The following is a 20,239-nucleotide window of genomic DNA, read 5'->3' on the forward strand; positions in this document are numbered from 1 at the left end:
CCACGCTGCCTTAACTTCTGTTCTGCCTCCTCGCTGCCAGCAGAATTAAACCACAGTGTGCAGTAATGGCAAAAGTGAAAGCAGTCCCCATTAAATGTGATAATAAGCTATGTGATAAAACCATGTTCGGAAAAATTGCAATACATGTGTCGTTCAACAAGATGTATTAGTTCAGGTAGCAATTTGTCTCTACGAGCTGTTTTTAATGGATTTTTGGATGCTAGGACTTAAACAGGCGGCGTGAGGCCCCGAGCTGCGACGTTAGCAGCTTCAGATGGGCGATGATGGCGAGAGACGAACAAAGTGCATCATCTCATAAACAACGAGCTCCACACCTTCAGCCTCACTCGTCCATTTGTGAAGAAGCATTGCAGATTGGCCTCTTTGCTCGACGTGAGTGCTGCGCAGGTTACTGGCATCACTTTACAAGAAAGCAGAGGAAGACTTCCCTCCCTGCGTCTGTATTACGGCTGTAATGTGCTCAAAGGACCACACTTACGCTGCACTTTGCAGCGCTTTACAATTTGCCTCTCTTTCACCCCTTCACACATTAATGGTGGAGTTGCCACACAAGGCGCAGGCCTGCCCGTGGACGGCAGCTTCAGGTTCAGCGTCTTGCCGAAGGATGAAGAGGAGGAGATCTGCCGGCATGCTCTTCCTCCTGAGCCACACATATGCAGCTCAGGAAGGCTGGTGGTGTGTGTCTGCAGCAGAGGCAGACAGGAGGGGCTCAAAGGACGAGTGATGAGGCCTGCACGCCGCGACCCCCCCCATCTGAACCCCAACGCTGCAGCTTAAACTCCTCCATCCACCAAAATCTGTCACGCGGTCATTTCGCTGTCATTTCGCTCCTCGATCGCCCGATGCGCGGGCAGCAATGACAGTCATCTCGGAGTGTCATCTGAGCGAACAATTAACAGAGCAGCAAAAATGTGAGGTCAGATATAATTAACATATGTGCGCTCAGCTATAATTGCTCAAGTCTAAAGCAAGTAATTAAATCATTCAAAGTGAGCCGTGCAGACAATGACGGACTGAGTTTTCCACATCTGCAGGAGGTGAGGGGGATGTGTGTGTGTGGGGGGGGGCACGGAGGAGCTGGTAGGCTTTGCTCCTCTCCGTCACACCACCCATGGGACCACCACCGCATATTCACAGCACACACACACTAAATAAAGAGGCAACAGACACTCCGCTGGCAATCACAGCAAACGGCGAGAGGACGCAGCCGATGGAGGAACGGCGTTCGCTCCACGAGCCGGGAGAGATCCTTCATCTCTGCCTTGATCCTCAGGAATCACAGAAGTTCAGTCACATGCTTAAGGTGCTCCTAATTGACGGCACGGAGATCCGCTCAGGATGATACATGCATCAGGCCGGCCTGTCAGGCAGAGGGAGGTGGACGGGAGCGGCGTTAAGCGAGTGGCAGGAGCATTATCAGTCTATATTTCACAGGTGTCAGCGGGGACTTGTCCCCGTTTCGTCCTCTGGGTGTCATTTATTAAATGAAGGAATGAAGGGAATGTTTAAGGTGGAAACACAGGCCTGCTTGGACAAGAGATTATACATTGTTACAGGATGAAAAATTGCATTTGAACCTCAGATACAGGATCCAGGCTCCGGGGTATTTCTTTAATGTATCGTCCTAACAGCTATTCACGGTCACATACATCCAGCGCGCTGTATGTGCCGGCGGAGGGGTCCTGATTTACCCCGGACCGCTTTGAGCTCAGGGCTCCAGCACACCAGCTAAATTCATTTCCGCTGGAAGTGCTGCAGCCAGCGGACTCGTTTGCTTTGCGTTCACGCTAAAAATATGACATGAATGTGAGCGGCTGGCCGGCTGCGAACCGTTCGAGTCAAACCAAACGGAGGAATTTACCGTTTTAGCTCATTTCAGAAGAAACTAATTGAAGGGAAACGGGACAGCACACACACTGTACGTGTTTTCTGTGTGGTTAGCTTGAACCAAGCTAACCACACACGTTGGGTCAGAATAACTGCGGGTTAACGTCCAGGAACAGTCGGGGTTGTTACTCCGACATCTTGTCTCTCCATCCGACCACCCCAACCTCTGACGGCTACTTCCTTCTTCGCTGCCGGCTGACCTGACCATGTCACGTGACCACTGGAGGACGCCACTCGGACGTAAACATGATGTTACTGGGCGAACAGGCACGACCAGTGTACGAGCTGCGTGTAGCTCCTCCATCGCCAAGCCTCCACCACCACCACCCGCTCTCTGGTGTGACCGAGCACCGTGAAAAACACATTCCCATTCATGAATTTTGGGAACTTGGGAGTCTCCGGTCAAGCTAACTTGCATGTCTTTGGACCGCGAGGGGAGGCTGGGGCCCCCGGGGGACACCCACACAGGCGGGGAGAGCGTACAGCCTCCACACAGCGAGGGAGGGAGTCCTTCCTGAGGATTTGTTTCTGTCAAATGAAGAAAGGCGCTGGTAACTTTTGACATTATGTTCTCAGCGGACCAGGGATGAGGTCAGAAGCAGTATATCATCTTTTTTTTCCTTTTCAGTGGTAAAACCCAGCTACAGAGTGCCTTGTTACAGTATGTCCTCTTTTCATAATAAACCAAGATGCTTTCAACCTGTCTGACCCAGCGACTGAGGCCTTCCTGAGCAAATTCAAAACACTTTGTGTGCGCTCTGTTCTTGACATTTAAAACCATATGAAAATGAAAATGGATCCCAATTAGAGCCGTACGAAGCATAAGGCCCTCTTGGTTCTCTTAGTAACTAGCTGGTTTAAACATTTCCCCCCACGAAATGCCTTGAAAATTGACCTTCTCATTCTGCGAGCGGCGATAAAAGCAGCCTTGAGTGGCCTCAGATCAGGCTATTTTGATAGAGGATGAAAATGTGAAAGTAAAAATAAGGCACAGCAAAAGGGAGCATAATCACACGGCGTGCTATTGCGGAGGTAGCGCCTTGCACTTAAACGTTCCACATACTCTGAGTACAGAAACATGACATTAACCACTAGGTATTAATGTAAATCACAGGAGTGGAAGACACTAATAGCCACTTTAGGACAAGTGATTATTATTGAGGCGATCGTCAGAGGATTGGCATTGTGTACTGAATAAAGTTTAAAAATACATGAAATAATGTGAGTACATCCTACAGAGCGACTGACATAAACAGCAGCGCTGTAACAGGCTAATGTGAAGCGATGGCGGAGCATAAAAAAAAAAAGGAAAACGATGCTATATTTAAACTTGAGGGTGCCGAGGCAGGGATGTCTGCCGGATCACCTGTTGAAGAGCATTCATTTCAACAGGGGGACAAAGGTCAGCATCCTTGCTGGAGCTTTGATTGGCAGGCGGGGGAGCTGGATGCCCACAGCAGCGGCCCAGCGGAGCAGCCGACGGTGGCGTGTGGCTTGGCTGGGCCACATTTCTGACTCAATGCTGACTAACTGAGTGTGTCTGCTGACAGTGTGTCTGACTGATAGGATCACCCCGGGAGGCTCTTCCAGGGCCTTTACAAAGTGTCTCTGATAGGCCAGGCCCGTAGCACTGCCGCGAGGGCCCGCCGACAAATTAAATTTAAGCCCTGCTAATGCATAGCGTAATCATAGAGCGAGGTGGTGATAAATTTTTCAGCGGGGTTACTGTGGGCGCAGCAGAGGAAGAGCTCGGTGCAGAATCCGAGATGACAAAGAGGGGAGACGCGGCTGAAGCGCAGGGAAAAATAGCCGAGCGTGACCTCAGCTGCGCGCTGAAAAATCCTGCACTCACAAGCCAAGGACGCGTATGAAAGAACAACAATAACACGCCATTATGAGATGTAACATTTTGCGACGACCTGTGTTTCCAGGGGGAAATTTGAAAGAAAAGCAATTTCACATTAAACTATCTGACACAATGCAGGTCTGTGGAGTAGAAGAGGGGGTGGGGAGGGGAAGGGCGGCAGATAGCGAGGAGCGCGCGCGTGTGTGTGTGTGTGTGTGTGTGTGTGTGTGCGTGAATGGTCGGAGGGGTGGGGGTGTTCGGGAGCTTCCTAACAGCCATTGGCCGACTGGAGCGAGACACACACATCCCCTCCGCGGAGTTAAAAGGGATGGAGTGGATGAAATTTCAAAGCCTCCCCTGCAGACACACACTCTGCTTTGCACACATCAGCACTGAGATGTTCAAATATTCAACTCCGTCGTTCCAGGCTGGTTTCATCTCCCGTACGCCGGTATCAGACATGGTTCTGCTGTGATTAATGAGAAAACCAAACCCCCCGAAAAACGCTCTACATGCATACGTGTGTGCACAAGAGCGCCGTTTCCCTCCATGATGCTAAAAACTGCCCTTAATTAAAAACCGTCTCTGAGTCGTATATTTCCCATGATTACTTGCTGAAGGCGCCGCGAGAGAGTCACTGCGAGATAAGAGGGGAAGTGTCCGACATTCACCTATTAAACTCCTTTCACTTATTATGAGCAACAATGCCGTTCTGATTAACTGGCACATTGACATCGTTATACGAGGCGTAACAAAGAGTAACTCGGCTGCCCTTGTACAGACAATAAGGAGCCCTCAGAGCTGCGGCGTGTCCAGCTCTCCCTCCTCCGCTCTGATTGGACAGCCTTGATTTGACCGCTCGCTCCGTCTTCTCTGCGAGCGGCGAACATCTGCGCGGGCCGTGACACAGAATCACACACACGAGCTAAATCGAGTGACATAACCGGCGTCTCCTCTTTTGTTGTTTGTGTTTTCTTTTTTTTGTTTTGTTTGTTATGTTGGCAACGTCTTTGTTGCTAAGCAGTCGTTGCTGTGGTGATGTTGCGCCGCGCTTCCCGGAGATCACAAGTCAGTCAAAGAACGTGGCCGGTGCCGTGACGTCTTCCTCCTCCTTTGACTCCTCTTTTTTCATGTTCTGCTGTGAACTGGAATGCCTCACACGGGGCTTTTCTTCAGCCTGTCACATGCGCTGAGCACATCAGCTCGTGTGCATCGGAGGACTGAGCTCTAACAGCTGTTTACGCTCCAGACGCACAAAAAAACCTGAAGAAATAACTCATCGATTATTGAGAGGATTTCAACTTGCTGACACATCTTGAAGCCTTCTTCTTCCGTCTTCCTGACCGGATATCTCGAACATTAGCGGGAGTCGGGTTCACCTATTGACTGGTCCACCACCACCACCACCACCACCCGCCCCTGGTCCTCCACTGGTATATGTACTCAGATGCACCTCCAGAATCACTGTCACCCTCGCTGAGTAATTACAGCGATTAATGCATGGCCAGAGCTCGCCTCTGGCTCTGGACACTCTATCAAGACGCGTGCCGTAATGGATGAAAGTACATTCTTAATAGAGAATCCATAGTGTCTAAACCTTGGGAAAAAACCCCTAAACATATACCTTTTTGATCAAGAGTGACTTTACCCACAATCCTCTTGGGGGAGATCGTTTACCAGCCTAGAAACAAGAGAGAAAGCGGTCAGGTTCTCTCGCCCTTGTCGTTGCGCTCGCGCTGACCTCTAAAAATGGACAACAAAGATCATATCACGACACCAATACTAGCGCCAACAGCCTTTGCACAAATTGATTTAGCCACCCAGAACTCACTCCCATCTCAATGAGGTGGCAGGATGCTCACAGCATATATCACTGTCACACAAGCACCCTCTAGTGAAATGTGATTTTTATCTTTATGAGCTTTTTTTCCCCTTTTCGGTACAGCGTGTAGCGGGTTGAGATAAGTGATGAGAAATAAAGGGTTGGCACATTACGCTAATACAGGTGCTGTCGGTGCATATGGGTGCTATCACACAGGGAGAATGACATTGTTGTGGTCCTGTGCGTTTGAAAGCGGCTGGCGAGGCAGCAGGGGGCCTGTGGTATATGGCTCATAGATCACTTATGTGTGGGTGAGAGTTGTCACCAGCCAGCGCTTGGCTGCGAAGCACAACATAGTTTATGGCACACAACCGCTAGACGTAAGCATGAATCGTGGCCCAGGCAACAATGAGGAAAAGTGCACTAAAAATAGATGATAAGCTTTTTTGCGCTCGCCCCAGAAACAGTGGCTCCTTTTGATTTTTCATGTGTTCAGACTGCGGTACAAAGGATACAGGAAGTAGCGTATAATGGCCGACTGGGCCTGTAGTAAAGGATGTGGATAAACACGGCGAAGAGGCCCACGCCAACCTGAAGCGGCGAAGGCTGGAAAGACACGATAAACGTTGCACTTTCAAGTGTGTTAAATGCACCGAGATAGTCTGGGCTTTCTCCCTTTCCAACTGACAACCTCTGTTACAAAGTTAATTACAGCCAACTGCAACACAGCGCTGTGTCAATTATCATGTGCTTTAGCTCTCTCCCAATGGATATTTTTACTGCCTTGGTTTCACTGCTAAAGTTTCTACCTTCTTTTATTGCTATTCTGCCCAGGTCTGCAGGCTGAATTACATTCGGCAGACAGAGCTGTAAAAACAGAAGGGATTTAAGGATTCAGATTGGTGGAGGGTAACCTAATCTTCCATAATTGGGGGAATGGTTCTCATTTATATCAGCCTACTTTAGAAAGCAAGCTCATCGGCAGGCTGCTATCAACCCGGGCATTTTACTCCGACGATTCATTTTCATAAAGGCCGGGGAGAAGGGAGGTCGGCCGCCGCGGCTGCGAACACACGTATTAAATCTAATCATCATTAATCAAAGCACTACTCTTACTTTGCAGGTCGCGGAAATCAACATACACAACGTAAACGGCGCACAAAGATCCCTCATGTGCCGCTTTCGCCTGTGCTGCTGGAGTGCTGTGAAATAACACATTCTGGGCTGCGTCGTCTCAAAATGGAACTAAAATGGTAATCCTCTGCCAGGCGAAGCGTTCTCGCCTCGCCAGATGCTTAGTTCTGAAATTTGCCTAATTGCCACGCTCAGATCAATCCCTTTTCCTCTGCCAAATGAATCTGCCAAAGTGTGTTCCGAGCGTTTTGTTGGCCCAATATGCTTTTTCTCTTGCAAAGATTCGTGTTTTCGTGACTCCCCCGCGAAGGCCTGGGAGAGGTTTCGGTCTCGGTGACATATCCGCACAGCCGGACGCATGTCCACCCCTGCTGACCCGCGTGCCCATTAGCCGTGGTGTTGCAGCGAGGGCGCAGGGCCCATCCATCTCAGCCCATCTCCCCACACACACACACACACACACACACACACACACACACACACACACACACACACACACACACACACACACACACACCACGCACAGAGTACACCCACTCTTCATATGGCTCAGACACATGCTGTGGGCGGACTAAATGTGGCCCTTTGATCAAAGGGCAGCATGTGGGAATGGACACTGACTTACTGACCTCCCCACACACACACACACACACACACACACACACACACACACACACACACACACACATTATTCATTCACTGTGTACTCATTAATGTGCATGCATGAGTCCACTCTGATGATGCACAGTTTGAAGGTAACATGTAAATAAACATGAACTGAAACTCTTTTGCAGTTACTGAAACGCACACACACACACACACACACACACACACACACACACACACACACACACTCTGTGGGGACGGATGCCGAATGAAAAAAGCTCATTTGTGCAGCTGCTACATGCAGTCATTAAAAGGAGGTGCATATTATGAATGGCACACACATATGGTGGCGCAGGTCTGCACCGAGACAAGCATCCGTCTACGCTTCATCGCCCATCTGCACAGACGATACACCTCACATCATCATGACACACGACTTCCTGATGCCAAGGCGCTCACTCCCAGATAATAAAATAAGAGCGATGTAAGTAAAAAAGGAGAGAGGACGGAGCCGAGGCGCCTCGATGTGTGCAAATATAGAAAGTGACGGATGAATCAGAAGTTTAGTCAACAGAGGGAACCTTGGTTCCAGCTGCCCGGCTGTCTGATGAGCCACTCTCTGCTTGTCAACAACATCCCCGATCACTCGCACAACTATCTACTCACAAAACCAAGACCCGCCCCCTTCATCCCTTCGGCAATTCCAGCATCCTCCAGGAGAAACACCTCCGACCGAAAGCAGAACGGGTCGCTCGCGGCGGCGGCAATCTCTTCCCCCCCGCGCCTCCTCTTCCCCTCCCCTGCTCCCTTCTCCCCTCTTCTCTCTATTTCTGAGCATCCTCTCTCATTCCTTTTTGTCTCCACTTCTTTCCCTCCTTTCCCGCGCTGCCGCTGCGTTTGGCGCGGCGGATGAAAACATAAAAGAGGCAAAGAATTTAGAGAAAAAGAAAGCGAGAGAAGGAGACAAACCGACGTTTGAGACGGCTGGAGGAGCCAAATTAGCATGAGAATACTCACGGTGTTGGTGTTGAAGGAGCGCGGGGATGGGAGCGCGGCACCGGTCCCTCCGTCAGATACAACCTGCACACACAAGATTGAAGAGGGAAAAAAAAGAAAACTAGGCTGTGAGAGCGGCAAAGAGGGGAGAGGAGGAGGAGGAGGAGGAGGAGAGAAGAGCAGGACACGGAGGAGGAGGAGAAGAAGAAGAAGAGGGAGGAGGAGGGAGCAGAGCATCCGATGCACGCACCAACAGGAGCCCAAATAAAGAAATAAAGGATTCCTCGAGGAATGTGAGTGTGTTTGGGCAGTGCTGCTGTGTGTGTGTGTGTGTGTGTGTGTGTGTGTGTGTGTGTGTGTGTGTGTGTGTGTGTTGCTATGGGGGGGGGGGTTGAGGAGGTGGGTTGTCTTTGGGAAATATAAAAACACACACACACACACTCACATGCGGGGTTGCACTTGGGTGCACAATCACATCTGACAGGTCTGATCTGCGGTCCACCTACCTCCTTATCGCTACCTCGCTCCTCCACAGCACTGCGCTCCCTCTCTCTCTCTCTCTCTCTCTCTCTCTCTCTCTCTCTCTCTCTCTCTCTATGTCTCTATGTCTCTCGCTCGCTCGCTCTCTCTCTCTCTCTCTGTTGCTCACACTGATGCCAGAGATTCAGCTGCTACAGGGGAGCTATCGCCCTCATCGCTGTATGTTACCGAAAGAGGGAGGGCACCGCCGGCTCTCCCGCCCGCCCACGCCACCCAGCCCAACACCCCACCCCCACCCTCACCCCCCCTGCCCCTCCCGCGTGCGCTTTCCACCTCGAATGTACAGAGAAAGAGAATGCTTCAATTGAATGAAAGCAATCCCAGTGGCATTGAGGCAATTATAGAGGCTGCTGGCACTGTTTTCTGCTTTTTTCCGTCCTCCCCTCCTCTTCCTCGTTCCCTCTGTCCTCTCTCGGGCTGGCGGAGGGTCTGTTTTCTCGCTCTTTCGCTTTCTCCGTGCTCCTGACATATGCCACTATTAATGTAGCTTCTGTCACATGGGCTGTTTTGGTCAGATCACTTCTGCCTGTGCTTCCACCTTCCTGGCCCACGTACAGTCTGCCTACCTGCCCGCTCTACGTTTCTCAGACCCAAAAAAGCTCCACGAAACCTGACTCTCAAATCCACCTTGCACAACCTGACAGCACCATTCAGCTCCAGCAGCTACTGAGAGGTAAAATATATTAATCCTCCCGGCCTTATCGGGTCTTGCAAGGCTAGTGCGGCGTGGCACGGCGCGGCGCCGAACAACACAAACAGGAGAAACTTTAATAACTGTCTTTCAGGTCCGGGTGTTTGATACATGCTGCTGCTGCATTTTCTTTCTTCCTTTTTGAAAATCTAGCAGTACATATATCACAAAAAAGCGCTGTAAGTCAAACACCTCAGCCTCTAATCAGGTAGCCCTCCCTCCTTCCCCTCCACCCCCGCACGTTGCATCCCTCCAGCCACTACTGCACTTTATCTCCCCTCAATTAACATCTTCTGAGCGAGCCTCTATTATCTTAACCACACAGAGCAGAGAGGTCCTCCGAGGAGACGCCGTGGAGGACGGCTGAGCTGTGGACAGAGGGCTCCCAGCCCCGCTGCCGCCGCTTCAATTCGCAGGCCTAATTAAAGCCCAAGTCAGACATGACAAACTGCAAGCGGAGGTGCTAGAGAAACAAACACCGACAGAAGCGTTGCCTGCGCGGGTGCATGTAGCCCGGAGGATTCTCTTTGTGAGGATTATCTGCCAGAAAACAGGCACGTTCACGTCAACGTCATGACAACATCATCTAAATCTCTTCTGACTGTTTGCTCGGTTTGATCGTGTTTATTTTCTAGCTCCTGTATAGGCGTCGCCACGCTGTCGTATCACCCACTGTAAATCATTTTCCATATGAAGGAGAGGCAGAGAGAGACAATGCCAGCTCGCCGGAGCTCAAGGATTCCTATAAAACATATAAGTGATACAGTGGGTTGACGTCATGCTTATATATGGCTAATTTCCGTTTTGTATAATGCCTCCCGTGCCCTGTTTCATCTGTTTGGTTGCCCTCACCAACTTCAATTTCACCCTATGAAGCCATCAAACCACCCATTAAGCCATCACGCTGCCCTCTTTGTCCTTGCTCTCCTGTCTGACAACAACAGCGAGAGCCGGTGTCGCGTCCCCCTGCACTCTCACCACTGAGTTAGCCCGGCGATTTGGCCGGCCCCGCCGCCGACTTTGGCTCAAGCCAGACTATTAAGAGTATTCTATTACTGTTGGGTTAACCTGTCACGCTTGGCTGTGGCTCTCTTTATTGTCTGGCCGCTCTGAAAGGGCAGGGGATAAAACTCCATCAGCAGGACAAACGACCACACATGCCGCCATCCGTCAGACACCCGGGGTTTCCCCCTGTGGACGCCGGCCACCGCTACCTCTATAACGCCGTGGGGGTAGCCTTCGTCCTGCCTTAAAATGTGACCTCCCGGGGGCCAATCTGCACGAGGACGGACGGAGCGGCATCTTCGGTCACATAAGGTTTCCGTCCTTAATCACGGCTCGGGAAATAACGGTTCTATCAGGGCTGAGGGAGCTAATGTATTGACTAAGATCAGGTAGTGCGGCAGGCGGTGTGGGGGAGTGATTAAGAAAGCAGACTAGTGATCAGCGGATGACAGGGGTCAATCCCCTGTCGGGCAATTGGGTAGTGGCCTTGGGCTAGGTACTTAGCCCCAACATACCAGCTAGACACTCAACTGTGTGAGTGGATAAAATGTCAAATTCAACTTCACCCTTTGCAAAGGTTCAAAGCAAGGAGATGACAGCGAACGCTTTGGTTATTAAAAAATTCATATCGTAATGAAACAGCCGTGTTCCATCTTCACACATCCCCCTCCAGCAAACACGGCGCTCCTTTTTTCATGGGATCCATCAAGGGAGGGCCACAATTAAGTGACTAATTTGATTAGGAGATAATGTGAGTCCCACTTAATGGAAAGGACAGACTTCACAACACAGGCAGATTAGTTTGGTGGATGCCTGCTTATTAATTAAGACAGCCCTCCGTGCCCATATTAAGTCAAATGCACAGATGCAGTTTTAATGGGTCAGAGTACGCAGAAGTGAGAGAAACGGAAAGCGGGATGTGCAAAGAACAGAAGCCGGTAAAGCTCGATGCTGAATACTGAAAACGGCCATGAAATGTTTTAATTAAACTCGAAATACCGTCTGCTTGAAAAATAAATGTTTGGGTGTACGCTGGCATTATTTACCCCTTCATAATGTAATAGGTAGCTGGGCTTGTTGTTGAAACATGCCAAAGTACTTCTCATCTAGAATTTCACTGTGCTGCGTCTGTGTTTCCACTGTGTGTCATTGCACACCATAGCAACAGCAAGTCATTACACTCGTTCAAATTACCTCTCTTGCTGTCATTCAGTTTTTGTCTCTGATCCTGCTTAAGCCCTTCAGAGGAACTCCTGCTTTTCATTTATGATTTGATCTGCATGCTGAACCACGGCCACAACTTCTGCTCTGTCCCTTAGAAGATTTGATGCAAACATACAATGAATAATCCATCAATAAACTGGTTTAATGTTTGAGCAGAAAGCTAATAGATGGGGCCAATTTCCTCTTCCGTAAACTGTGATTAGAGCTGAATTCTTGCCTTGACTGAGTAGCTTTAACATAAAGGATGACACACGAACAACTCTGTACCAAAGTCATTTTCCCTCTGCCATCTCGTGTGATATATCTCTCCTGAAGTCCAACAGATTTAGTTTGTAGCTTATGTCCTGCATGCCCCAACGGTCGCCCACTGCACACTGACAATCAGCCAGACGGATCTCCAGCGCGCCGATCTCTGAGTCCCCGTAGGAAAAGGCAAAAACCACAACCAAAAGCATGAGAGATTACTGTATTTGCAGCAGTCCTTGAGTTTGTGCTCGACGTCTGGCTGGCGTGTTCAGCCGCCGCGGTGCTCTGTCATTCCGGGCACACCGCACACTCCCAAGCGCTCTATTTACGGTGGCCGAATCCCTGCTGCGTGAAGTGGGAAGGGTATAATCTCCCAGCGGTATTCTGGGTGGCGAATCTGCCGTTGTCGTCTGTGCATACCAATGGCAACCTCACCTCTGTCTAAGGAGTTATGATGTATAAAGAGCGGAAAAACCTGCAAGCCAGTCCATGATGCGGCAATATGTTGGAGGGGACGTGGGGGTGTCTGGAAACCCCCGGTGGAGAACTACAGTCACATCACTCCCATCAACACCGCTAGTGCCACTGTTAGCACTTTGGCGGCTGCTACTGCTACCACCTGCCTCTGTGCGGTCACACTGCGCTGGATTCAATCAAGCAGCCATGTAAAACAGCCACGTCCACGCAGTGTTTATGCACGCCGCCACCTTCAGACACGTGGCTCGTTGCGAGAGCTATGATCGTCTCGGTGCACGGCAACGCGATGGAATTTCATTCGACAAGTGGAACATTTCCGCAAACCGAGAGGTTGACGAAGGTGTAGGTTAAACTGCTGCGAGAGGTATTGTCTTTGGATTACATGGAAAAGGAACAACTCCCCAAGAGAATATACACACCCCTAAGAATCTGTTTGGAGAGAGCGCGCGCTGCACGTGTGCATATAGATGCCGTACACATGCATCGTATAATAAAGCCCCACAGTGAAGAAGCTTAATGAAGCCACACGAGGGGCTAGTGTCTGCAGAGCGAGGTGTCAGGTGACTTCCCTCCTGGCTATATGTGCGTCTCATTGGTATGTGCAACGCGATGAGGCCTTGGCTCTCTTCTGATTATGATGTCTGCTGAGAGCTGGGCCAGCCCAGGGTGAGAGCCAAGCCGACAAGGCTGAGATGGAGGGAAGATTCAGAGAGCCTCTGTTCTCTCACCGGGGGATCCCCCACATCATTTAGCGCCTCATGCAGATCGCTGCTAGTGGCAACACAGCCCTCTGGGCCCGGGGAATTAATGTACCAAGCAATGGCAGAAGTGATTTATTAAAATAACACACCCTGATGAGAGAGAGGAGCCAGGGTTGCTCTTTCTCGGCTCGTCCCCATATGCCGCCGAGGGAGGAAATGGAATCCTATATGTGCTGTGGCGAAAAGCAGCAGAGGAGACACTGAGAGAAAGTGGACAGCCACTACACAAATTGTGCGACAGTCCTCGCTGTCATTGCTTATTTATTTACCCTCTTTCCATTTGAGTCAGGCCTTGTATTAAATTGATCCCTCCTGCCGCGTTTTGCCTTGTTGAACAAGCGCAAAGCCCCGTTAAGTGTCTGTGAAAGGCTGGTGATTGTGTTTGCGGCGCCCCGGGTGCGCCGCGGCCGCCCGCTCCCCTCTATCTCCCCCGGACAGACGGGATTAGAAGCTGGGAGAGAGGCTGAATGACCCTCTGGAGGGGACGAGAGACAGGCAGGCAGCGAGCAGCTTGATTCGGGGCTCACACACAAACAAATGCGAGCCCATGCATGCTCGTGCACATGCACAAGCGAGCAAAGGTTGAGCTTAGCTTGCCCCCGGACAGACACGGCTGTCCAGAGGCGCTGCTACATGCAGAGACAGACGTGCACTTATCCCGGAGCTTGCACGTTAGCGACTGTACAAGCAGAGAGCTACCGTACGGTATGTGGCCCCTCACTGCCGATGATACGACAGCATCTGCTGCGATGCTAAACATCTGCTCGTCAATAGCTCACATATAAGATATTTTTACAGTTTTTTTCATTGAGCTAATGGAGAATAGTAGAGTGGCTGCACAGGGATGCTGTGCAGTGAGGCACTGTGCAGACTGAATGAAAGGAGTTGATGTGGTTCCCTCACAGAGCCACTGGTGCTTATGCACAGTCAGACATGGAGCTGTACACAGGAGGTCTCACATTTACATACATTTACATCTGAGACATTTAGCTGACACTCTTATCCAGAGTGGCTTACTATACGTACAAGAGTGGAGTAATTATGAATGCCTGAACACTTCAAGCAGCTGACAATAAGGAGCGCAAAGGTTAGAATAAGAGAGGCTGGATCACAGAAGGAAAACAGTGCGAGTGAAATCGCTGCGTGTAGAAGAGATCTTGTCGAAACGGAACATGAGCACAGTTGATTTTTTGGGAAAAATCAGGTACAAATGTGGCATGAATGTAATGAGAGTCTGAGATTTGAAGTGTTCCTCCTTGAGGAAAAATGGACGCCCTGTAAAATAACTGCACCCTCCATCTCAGATCCCCGAGAAGCCGCAGCACGCATCTCCTCGCCTGCTCCATCTGATCCGCCGAGCCCCCGGGGGATGTTACTCCACGGCTCCCCCGTCAAAGCAATGGAGCAGCACTCATTCACAAAAAGGAGCATGCTTTGAATCTATTCAGATCAGATGATTACGATGCTGGGCGCCCTCCTCAGCGGGGCAGATAAGTGGAGAGGCTCCATTCGACATTTACATCTCATACACCTCATCAAACACCAGGTCTTTGTAGTCATGTGTTACATTTGAATAAAGCAAAGTTAGAATTTTTAAGCAGTGCGAAAATTCATCAAACCTCCCGGCCGTTGAGGCCCTTGTCTCTCCTAGCAAATAACTCTTGGTTACCTTATTCAAACTGAAAGTGGCAGGGCTCAAATCAAATCAAGTCAAATCAAATTGTGCTTGGATGAAAAAGTGAGGAGTGGGGAAGGAGAGGAAAAGGGCTTGAAAACAGCCACATTTTCTCAGGGAGTTCAAGTTCTTTCTACCCTTTAATAGCTCAGAACCGCTATTTGTTAAATAATGCACTGAATTTGCACAAAGCTAGCTTTAAAGCAGCAGCAGTTTTATTCAAGACAGTCAAGCATACAGGAAGGTAAGGAAGTCGGTGCAGAGAATACAAAAATCAGCGAGAGCTTTGCAGAGTTTTATACGTGTAGCACTCAATATTGTGACCTTTCATTGTATAATTGTGTCACTGGAAGTCTGATATAAGAAATGTGTTTGAAAACTGCAAGTGTTTATCTGAAGACCTGAATAGGAAGACGAACAAAAGGGACCTTTAACGCACGCTGCCGAGGTACCTAGAGAGCGCCAATGGAAAATATGTCGTTCAATGACATGCCGTCGCGTTACAAAAGTGCATTCTGTACGATGAACGGAAGCAGACAGAAAAAGAGCGGGACGGAGACAAAGGCAGACGAGGGAGGCAGACGAGCAGATGCAGAGCGAGAGGCAGCCTCCATTCGTACTGGGCTCCTCTGCCTTCAGCTTGAACTTTCGTGGCAAAGATGAAATAAAATAACAATGGGTTACCATAGCAATAACAGTGGAGCACATAACTAAGTAGTATGAGAGATGGGAAGCATCTCGGGGGGAGGGGGGGAGGGGGCATCCAGCTTTTATCTGTCAGCCGCAATCCTCCATCATCAAAGCTCTTCTCCACTTTCAGTGCCAAGACTGAAAGACACCAGTGGATCATTAGTCTCCAGTGAAGAAGACAGTCATTTATCCACGCGTTTTTTTCTTCTTCTCTTCCACAAAAGTTGAGTGAAAGAGGGTAAGACGGAGAGAAAGAGAGAGAAGAGGCAGAAAGAGGGAGTAATCTTTTTTTTTTTTCAGAGTCAATTTCTCTGGGCACTAAACCGAGCTCCCTTTGGGCTACCTGTGCAGGTATCAAGCCTGGGGTCTGACGGGCTCCTCTCTCTGTGAAGCTGCAGCCCTTTGCAGCACATCAATACACTGAACTTTTCCTGCCGAGTACCTGAGCTCTCCTGCATGACCCGCTCCTCCTTTATCTATTCTGTTTAAAGATACCGGTTGCGGGAGAAGGAGCTTGATTACCTCCTGGGACAACCCCGCTCCTCTTTAAGTTTGCCAAGTGAGAAAGTCTTCAGAAGTTTGTTGACAGATCTCTGCTGCGGCGGGAGGGAGCGATGGACATGGTAACCTTGGCTCTCCAAAGGACAAACGGAGAGTTTTGAAAAGATCAAGCAGGAGGGATTTTGTTTATGGAGGAGACGGACAGGAACAGAGTGACGCAGGGAACGCAGGTGTGCATGGGGGACATATATGGATATATATAGCAGCATTCGCACAGCTTTCTAGGATTCCTATCCTACTTACGGATGTGTGATCAAGCTAGGGCGGCGTCCGCAGAATCCCTTTCATATTAGGAGGAATTCAAATCAGAGCCACCAAGTTAAAGGAGAGAGAACGTCCTCAACGAGTGGAACACGACAAAAGACTTCATTTAACATGCAAGCTTTTATTCCTGCGCTGGTACATTCAGGTACAGCGTGTCCCCGCACGGTCAAACGAGGATGCTGCATAGCACAGGAATGCTTTTCAGAATCTGCACATACTGTTTATGTGGAAGCCGCTGCCAGTATTTTTCTAAAGAGGGGGGAGAAAATGCATTAAGTGTTGGACAGGTGAGACAATTCAGCGTTTGACCGAGTCGACATTCAGGCCATTCAGCATCGAGGGTTCGGTGTATCCGAGCAAGGCGAAGAAGGTGCCGCCTATATGATATATAAGTCTGCATCAGGAGCGTTTAGGAATGCTTTTTACCGTGAAAGCCTCGCTCGGTAGTTTCAAAAGCGATGCCAAAAATGCAAGAAGTAACTGCTGTGTTTGAGCAAAGTGGCGTTCGGTCCGTCTGCCGCTGGAGGAGCAGATAAAAACATATAGACCAAACTGCACGAGCGAGGCCTGATGATACAGGAGGTCTTTTTAGAGTCTGTGAGAGCCTTCGACAAAAAGCTGCTCAACAGTTTGGCTCATAGCCACTCAGTAAGACATCCTTTATTCTCTTAAACTGGAAAAAATAAGACTTTCATTCAGTGAATCCTGCAGTAAATTTGGGGAAATGTGAGGTCTGTTCTTCCAGTTTGTTCAGGATAAATTTCCCTCTCATTCCTCACTGAAGGAACTTTCTGTGGATGCTGTGCTGAATATCAGCGTCTATCATGGACACATTCACTATCAGCTGATTTGTTTTAGTTTTTAAGCTGTTTTGATGTTTAGGAATACGTCCATTTGTCTTTCTACTGAAAAGAACTAACCTTTTTATGTTCTAGGAACGCTCTGATGACACAAGCGTACTGTATGTTCTTGCAAAACCGTAGGAACGAAGTAAAAAAAAAAACAGACTGCAGCGTATTTGGACAAGATGATGAATATACCACACATCTAGTCAAGCCTGTATAATGGATCCATGTGTCAGGGTGTGACTTCGAGGTGTTTCCTGAGGAGCGCAGTGTGTCTCCTGGCCTTTATGAGAGCCGGTTGGTTGTATAAGTGTGTGTGTGTCTGGCTTTGTAGCTGCTGGGCTCCACAGGTACACAGGCCATCGATCACACGGCGCGGCCATTATACGCAGGCAGGGGTGGAGGTGGATAATGCTCCCACCGCTGCCACCGCCGGGGCCTCCACCGCTCGCGGGTCAAGCGTTTGGCTGGCCAGCGGTAATCAAGCCGACAGCAGGCTGCCTGCCTGCGTGACTGATAACGTCACTAACACTCATCTGTACACACGAGCACGCAAATACGGCCGACCCTCCAACACACACCCGGCCTGCTGGTGTGCTTCTGCGAGGTGTAACAGAGCACATGCAGGAGGAAGCAGGTCCACGGCTAAATTTAACTACCGATTAAGGCATCAGAAACAGATAAACCTGCTGTATTTCTCATGAAAAGACCAAAACTAGCAATGAGTTTAATCCACAAACGAGCCTCGTCGTGTTTGTATCTGATGCATCTCAACTTTGCCCAAAAGCATTAAGAAGACAAGCTGCATGCTAGTGACACGATTCATTACGATGAAGACGACCGGCCCGTCACCCTGCAGTAAACGCCAACCAGCCTCCCAGAGCAGCTCAGGTGTGACAGGTGCTTTCCAGAACCGCTGCTGGAGAGTTGATGCAGAACGAAACGCACCGCTCGCGTTCGTAATGAAGCAATACGTTAGAATCTGAATCGGCTTTATTGGCCAAGGAAAAGAAAGACATACAGCTCGAGGACAAAAACACTGAACAATGAGTTAAGAAGTGCAAACAATATATGCAAAGACTGAAGAATTCATTCAGTACTTCAGTTATTCAGTAGTTTGTCTGTTTTTAATAGTGTCTGACAAAAAGGAAAAATCTCTGCAGCGTGGAGGCGTCAGCTGCATCAGATATCAGGATAAACTCATTGTTGGTTTTGGTCTCTTCAGGGGATTTGTTTTAGAAAATAAGTAAAAAGGATAAAACAACACCAGCACTATCCTTTAAAGCTACTGTATGAGATATTTCTAAAATAACACAATAACCTCATTAACTTCAAACCAGGAAATGAGGCAGAAACAAAGCAGAGAGGAGTTCTGCTCCTAATTGTGAGACTAGCTGAAGAGTGAGGATTCAAAACGGGCGAGTTAAATATAAAACTGTCTCTTAAACAGCGGTGAGCTCTCAGAGATTCAGAGCTGGGCTCGCGAGTGATGGCTCCACCTGTTCAACACCTCCACCTTCACCACGCAAAAAGACAGTGAAGACCAGGAAGTGTGAAAATACACAAATGAAGGTTTGGCTTTAAAAACAGTTGAACCCAGCTGCTATTTGTTGTCAACATGCAGAACTGATATGCAGAGTCCAATTACACCAAAGAACGCCAAAAGCAGGTTTCAGGTGAACTTAAGCCAGACTGTATTTGCTGTATTTCTAATTTGCTAAAGCAGCCGACGTTCGCGCGAGCCGTCACATCGCCGTCTACCCGACGTGAAAACATCTGCTGTTTGAGCTTCCAAATGGCAGGCGAAGACCGAGCGAAGGGAAGCAGGTGAGACACAGAGACAGAAAGAGAAGAAGACAGAAATAGAGGAGAGCAGATAAATAGAGGGGAGAGGATGTGGTGAGGAAGCAGAGCGTAGTAGAGCCGGCCGCTGGGACTGTGAGGAATGAGCTGGCTGTGCTATAGGAGGCCTTAATGAGCATTCTCTCTAAACCCCTGAGAGTCTCTCTGCAGCTCTCACCCAATCTCTGTCTTTTCTCACAGCCAGCGAGCTACAGAGCCGGCTGCACCGTGCCGTATGCACACATTCTCCCAGAACATAAAGAAAAGGCCGACGCAGACTCAAACTCGCACATGCAAACAATCAGCAGCCGCCGGCGAGTCTCAATCTGATCATTCGCCGCCTCCTCTGCAGGGCACGCGGCCGTCCAAATCTGCTCCCGTAATGAAACGACATTAACAGGATACATGACACAATCCTCCCGCAGACAACACTAATATCTTGCTCTATTTCAATTCCATTGAGTTAAATTGGTACAGTGAAGTCAGCGTGGATCCTAATAAACCAATAAACACCTCTGAACCAAAGGGAGAAGTGTGGCAGCCGTGCTCAGATAATGGCCACTTTATGCATTAGCTAAACACCTGTAGTAATAATGGCTTCCTACTGTAGGTTGCTTTTTTCTCTCTGCAGACTAATGTGCCCTTGATTCTCTCTCACTTATCACTCCTCCCAGCTGTACTTGTGGATGGAGGGGCGCGACTGCGGTACCCTTGCAAGCGTTTGTGCGTAAAAAGCCTCCGGTTTCATCCCCACCCCCTCAAAACAGCCCTTTAATTTTCCCCGGGGAAATGGCTGAATGACAAGGTATCCGGCGATCCTGAATTATGGCCTGACGCGTGCGGGCCTGAAAAATGGAAAAATGATGAACAACAGGACAAAAAAATTCAGAGGGAACAAGTTGCCGAGGCGGCAGGGACGGCTGTAAATCTGGCGGCGGGACAGGGCAGGAGATGAGGCAGGAACACGAGCGCAGGAGCGTGCAGGTTCGTCTACTGTGTTTGTTTTCCGTCGTATTGCGTGCAGTCGATGAAAGGAAGGCCATCTTTATTTAACAAAGTCATTAGACCTCTCCGTTGCCTCTCAATTCCAGGCCTGAGCGGCTGTG

The 20,239-nt window shown here is 49.4% G+C and overlaps 1 protein-coding gene across 8 annotated transcripts in view; it reads right to left on the minus strand.

Annotated features, from left to right (window-relative positions):
• LOC143333699 (RNA binding protein fox-1 homolog 3-like) overlaps positions 1-20,239 on the minus strand; it is a 348,241-nt gene that overhangs the window by 221,358 nt on the left and 106,644 nt on the right. For 4 of the 8 annotated variants that reach the window (XM_076751900.1, XM_076751907.1, XM_076751897.1 and 1 more), the window contains exon 4: positions 8,334-8,396. Coding sequence is in view for 2 of the 8 variants with exons in the window: in XM_076751901.1 (XP_076608016.1) it covers positions 8,334-8,549 (216 nt within the window). In the remaining 6 variants the exon portion in view is untranslated. Of the gene's footprint in view, positions 1-8,333; positions 8,792-20,239 lie in introns of those variants that run through there. The other 4 variants (XM_076751901.1, XM_076751908.1, XM_076751898.1 and 1 more) reach the window with 2 other exon arrangements.

The sequence above is a fragment of the Chaetodon auriga genome, chromosome 16, assembly GCF_051107435.1.
Source record: "Chaetodon auriga isolate fChaAug3 chromosome 16, fChaAug3.hap1, whole genome shotgun sequence".
In the NCBI taxonomy this organism is placed as follows: Eukaryota; Metazoa; Chordata; class Actinopteri; order Chaetodontiformes; family Chaetodontidae; genus Chaetodon; species Chaetodon auriga.